We start from the raw sequence: 6,000 nt of genomic DNA on the forward strand, positions 1-6,000 counted from the left end.
CTTTGATACTTGCCTACCTCTTACAGACATGTTGCACACAGTCCGGAGACTAACGTTTGAGTATTACACTAGCATTGAGACAGCTTCTCTCACCTCAGCAGCTGCTAACCCTATGGGGTGCTAATGTTAGAGCCTCTTTAGAAATTAGAAAGATGTTCCCAATCACATCCTGAATGTGTTCTTGGTCTGCATCCAAAACTGCCATTTCTAAGTAAAACTAAGTACATAATGGATGCTGTTACTCCAGACATGTCATGCAAAGCCAAAGCTCCTCTATGGCCATCACAAATATGCTTTTAGAGGATTCTAGCTGGACTCCAAATTTAATTGTCATGTGAATCACCAGAACTATTTTGCATGACACAATTTTCCCTTTGATGTAGCTGTTCACTTTTTCATGTGTTTTAAGAGAATCTGCATTGTACAAAGACAGAAAATTCCCAACACATTCCAAGAGCATGGGCATGTTTCCCAAAGGCTTAATTCAAATAAGCTTACCAAAGTCTTTATGAATGGTTCTGGAAAGAATGACAGTATCCACATATTCCCTATCTATTTCTCAAAGTAGCCTCAAAATGACTTTTTGAATATAACAGTTATGAGGAGTTTTATCCATACAGTGATACAGGAACAGTACAGAAGAATTTAAAGCACCATTGATTACAAAAAATAGCAAAAGGTCATGTAATAGCTTCAGCAAACAGCTTTGAAGAAGCAGAATCTTGTAAATATAAAATGAGATTGATATTTTACTGATGCACGTATATATTTTTAAATTTAATGATTAGTGAATAATATTTCAAATAGATTAACTGACCCAGAGTAAAGATTGTTATTAGCATGTCTAATCGTACGGAGATTTTTTAATTAAGGAGGCTTTGCAATGCTTACAGCAGCAGTTGGTTGTTTAGTCCCTTGAATAGCTTGGACTCTTAACAGATGCTATTCTTATTATCTTCACATCTGGATTACAGCACAGATACAAATAATGTTGTGGGTCATAGTTAAGGTCGATTCCATTTGTATTCATCCTTCAATGTTTTTGCAACAAAGCTAGCATCTCCTGGAGTTATAAATTCCCCTGTCAACTTCGGGAAGTCCTCCTTAGTTAAGATGTCCCTCAGTGTGCAAATACATTATGAAAAAATTGTTTAGCCCCAGTCATAGTAGTTCCAGAGCCACCGTTTTGTCTGCTACGGGGCACGTTGCCTTTTATTGCATGTCCGTGTCTGTAGTAGGATCTATTGATGAATCACCAGAACTGATCTCGTACACTACTCCATTCAGGCTAGCATAATCACATGAAAGGAAACAGCAATTATGTGTGTGAATTTGGATAAGCAAGGAAGACAATGGCATTTCTTATACTTGGAGTTGTTGTGCAGCATCTACTGTAGCTCCCGATGCAGAGATCCTCTTTCAGCTTTCAGTATGTCTGATATGTGCTCTGTCTTCTGCCTCTGGTATAGGTAAAGATGCATGAACTGTGTGTTATGCTGAGTTAATGTAGTATCTTCAAGTTGTATGCATAATTTGGTGGTCTGTTGGGGGAATGTATTCTAGCAGCAGTATTTGACACTCCATGAAAACTGGTTTTCAAAACCGTGATTTCTTTCTTACTTGATAATGCCAGGGTTCCAAAAGGTCTCAGATAATGGCTCTTTTTTTTGCAATATTTATTTTTGTTTCTTCCCCTCTAGGAAATGTTTCCAGACTGCTCACTTTTATTTAGAAGATAATACATCACCTCGAGTGATTTCTGCTCCCCCAGCTCCAATCTTCCCAGTCTCAGGTATTTTTTGTGTTTTGGTGTTAGCTGTTAGGATTGGTGTTACCTGTTGGAAGATGCTGCTTTCTGTGTGTCCATATGGATTCTTCACATACTATAACATCTGTAAACCAGAGATTTGTACCCTCTTGTACTAATAAACCCAGGTGCACTTGATAGAGGCAGAGACTAGTGTTAGTAATATTCTGTCCTGTAGGTAACACAGAAGAGAAATATCCTCACCTTACGGAGTTGTCTCAAAGATATGCTGTGCCTTCCAGCCATTTGAGGTGTAGCCTCACTAGAAATGACTTCTAGTGCAGCCATCTGAGCTGCACTGAATAGCTCTAGTTCACTGTTAACAAAGTAGAGGATTACACCAGCAACATACTCTGCTGTATTTCTGCCTTTAATTAAATTTATCACCTATGCAGAGAACATGACCTATACTTTTTAGCAGCAGGACCAATATATGCCTCATCTATCTGCATTTCGTTTGCAATGACAACATTTTCTTTAACTTACAAATTTTACTAACATAGTTACTACTGGTAAAGTTCTCCGTGAGCCTCTCACATCCATATCCACCAGTAATTTGGAGAAACTGTTTCTTTTCTTTCTTCCTCAAAGAGTATCAGAGGAGCATGTGCAGCCCTCCCAGCTTTTTCAGTCCAAGTAGAATGAAAAATACCTTAAATATATTAATTCTGCAGCAGGTCCCGAGCCACATTTTCACCCATGAGAAATGGATACCTTGTTCTGCAAGTAATGCTTTTGCAAACTGTGCTATTACACAGGGGGGATGGGTTCCCTTGGAATGACTAAGGGGAGAAAAATCAGCCCTTGTGTAGATAACTAGTAAGCATGTTTAATTAAATAAATCCCAAACATGAGACTTCTGTTGCAACTGAATTGTAGGCATCTTTAAATGCCTCTTGTATTGATTGCTATTGTTAGGAGACGCATAACCTTTTTATAAATAGTTAATAGGCAGGGTTATAGCTCAATTTCAGAAAACATGTGATTATATATGAATGTCAAGTGGCAATCATTATAGGAAGTCTCTGCTCTTACTCTCTATCATTAACAATATTGCAGTGCAACTATAATTTTCTTGCAATTTTTCCTGACCAACTCACTTCAGTGAGATAGTGTATTCCATAGTCATAAGACAGAATTGCACTTACAGTTATTCTGAGTGCTAAAATACGTGTTTTGATGCTGGAGGTTTTCCTTCTGAAATGCTGATAAATATTAACTTAAAGAGAAAAGTGTTTCTATGTGACTTAAAGAGACGTAAAACATTTTATGGAAAAAACTGCAAGCACTGAGGAACTATATTTGTTTTATTTTGTGTGCAACAGACATCAAGTGAGCAGGTTTTGTGTTTTCTATTGCACAAGTGTTTCAGCAGTATAATTTTCCAACAACTGAGAATAACTTCAATATAATACTGGCAAAGAGCATAGAGCAGGAAAAACATTTTGAAACTGCTAAGTTTAATTCTGTATTATGACTATGACTAAAGGCACACTTCATAGATCTTGTTATTTGTTAAGTTCTCCTTTTGTTGGGGTTTCATTGGCAGAGATAGGAGAATTGCAGTGCTTCACAGAAAATGCCCTGGCACTCCACAGCATAATTCAAAGACACATTCAGAACGAATAATGAATTACAGGGTAGTATTAGGACCCACTATCACCCTTTAAGTAATTTCAAGTGATACTTGCTATCCAGATGAAAAATGTATCCTGGAGTCAGAAGTGATTGAATTGGGAGATTAGCACTGGTGAGGAAATAAAACAGTAATTACACCAAACCTGAGATCTCTTTCTCCCTTACTGTCCTCACTTTTAGGGTCATTTACCTTCCCTTCTGGTTCTGTGTTTGCATATCATTAGAATAAACATTTTATGCCAGGTTTCATCTCCAAAGTGTGAAGATAGTGTTACACATTTGTTCAGCCTCTCTTAAGGCTTGACTGGACAAATTCACTTTTTGTATTCAGATCCATTCATGTAAGTGGAAGACCAGATGGATCTCAGTACAAATCAACAATTTCTTGGTAACTGGAAGCTAAAATTATTAGGTGGCCTAAATGATGAACATCTGTTGATGTAAATAACAGGTCCTTGTTCAATTTTTTTTATGCTTTTTTCTCATATGAAACAGTGATGAAATTACAAATTTATGAAATTAACATATTTTTAATCCATTAGGCTTTAAAAAAACCAAAAAAACAGAAAATAAAATTATTCTTCAGACCCAAAACTAGCTGAAATAATGTCATCCTTTAACAGGTAATTAACAGAACAGATGACTTTATTTACACAACATATTTGCAGGAAAGAGAAGATTAAAAGTACAAAAGGTTTTTGCCATGATCCCTAATGAAAGTTCTGCACAAGAGTCTTTTTCTGTATTTGTATGAAGTAAAAAGGAGGTATCTTGAAATACAAACATCAGATGGAAAATTCGAAGTCAGTGTCAGGACCCAGAAGTTGCATGAATCACATTTGTTGGTTGAGAATGCAGATATTGTCTGTGTAGGTATCCAGAAAGTCGTGAACTTAAATCTTTCACGTCAGACTTGAAGTATAAAGCCTGATGTGAAAATTTGCAGGCAGTACTCCCAGGATCAGACATGAGATTTTTATTTCAATAGGTGTTCACAGAATCATGGGGAGAATGGGGGAAAAAATTCCTACTGGAAGTACTCACTCAGTAAAAGGTGAAAATCAGTTGTTGTTTCCTTTGGATGCCAATGCAAACATGCAACACATCAGTTAAAATTATGCTACTGGCATAAAGCTGTATTAATTTAGTAGGCTTGCGGCCAGTCCATGTACTGTATCAGAGTTCCAGTGCAACATTAATCAGTCTAAGGTGCCCAGACTCCTCTGCCTGATCATTCTTTCTTTACCAGTATTATTCAGAGCTCTGCTCCTACCCTCTCCCACTGAACATCTTGTCGCAAACTGCTAATCCTCCCATTTCCCCTTGACTTCACAGGTAGTTGTGAGTGCGCTTCAATTTACAGACAAGCTCAGCATCTTGCAGAGTCAGCACCTTGATTTCGGAGGCTTAAAGACAGAGCAAGACCTGGCTAGGCATTTTCTACATCTTCCTTCAGAATAACTGTTTAGAAATGTCTAAGTGTTAGAAAATGGTTTTAGAAATGTTAATGGTGTTAAAGAGTCTTTCTTTTTGTGGGAGTTGTATATCCAAAGTTCATGCCAAACATTTTATTTCAGGATGTTTTGTGGATTGCCTACATATAAATTTCCTTATATATCACCAGCTTTTTGTTCTTCATAAATATATTTTTTGTCTTTTCCCACCCCTAAGATGATGTTGGAGCAATTCCAATAAAGCATTTTCCAAAACATGTTGCAGATTTACATGCAAGTAATGGTTTTTCTGAAGAATTTGAGGTATGGCTCTATGATGTCACCTTTCTTCTTAGCACATACAAATGTTAAGTTTAAAAGCCTGGGAACAAAGAACTGGGCATTACATTCTGGCTTGGGGACCAATTTCATAAATGCATGGAAATATGAGTACTATGAGCCCAGTCGTGTTCGTGCATAAAGGCTAAGGAGATTTATAAAAGCTAACAGGACTGGGATGCAAATGGGAATATTTATCACTGTGATAAAATACTAAATGATTATGTCAATGAACTGCAAAGATAATGCAATCTATATGCTTTATCAGATATAGTTATAGATCTAAAGCTTTTCCAACATTAATGCCAGGTGAATTTTGCAGAAGCTACCCACATGTGCTTGTTCCATTTTCAGAGAAAAAAATGTGGAAGTAAATATGAGTACACGTGGCAAGATTTCTGATTAACAGGGGAGCTAATGTGGCCTTCGTAGGTGGTAGTGAAAGCTTTACAGTTCCTTTCCTAAAATACATGGTTTATAAGAGGTATTTCAAAACTTCGAAACATGTGCTCTCATCGTATAATGTTACTGTCACCATATGTAATTAATGAACTTAATTGTTTTTCACATTCAGATGCATTACAAGCAATTTAAAGATAGATATGTTCCAACTTATGTCACAGAAAACAAACATTATAAAGGCAAACTCTGTAGTTAAAGCTGTGCTATTAAAATCCTTGACAAGTGATTTCTAACACCACCAGTTACACCAGTTAGTTGGGAGGGAAACGAGTTTTTTAACTGATCTCTATTAATTTAAAATATGATTGCAATATTCCTGCT

At 36.7% G+C, this 6,000-nt stretch overlaps 1 protein-coding gene across 1 annotated transcript in view; it reads left to right on the plus strand.

Annotated features, from left to right (window-relative positions):
* Positions 1-6,000, plus strand: part of PTPRZ1 (protein tyrosine phosphatase, receptor-type, Z polypeptide 1) — a 47,603-nt gene that overhangs the window by 22,924 nt on the left and 18,679 nt on the right. Inside the window, exons 6-7 of the mRNA XM_010284419.1 lie at positions 1,701-1,792; positions 5,117-5,202. Of these exons, the coding sequence (XP_010282721.1) occupies positions 1,701-1,792; positions 5,117-5,202 (178 nt within the window). The remainder of the gene's footprint in view (positions 1-1,700; positions 1,793-5,116; positions 5,203-6,000) is intronic.

This window comes from Phaethon lepturus, unplaced genomic scaffold (genome assembly GCF_000687285.1).
Source record: "Phaethon lepturus isolate BGI_N335 unplaced genomic scaffold, ASM68728v1 scaffold3803, whole genome shotgun sequence".
Classification (NCBI taxonomy): domain Eukaryota; kingdom Metazoa; phylum Chordata; class Aves; order Phaethontiformes; family Phaethontidae; genus Phaethon; species Phaethon lepturus.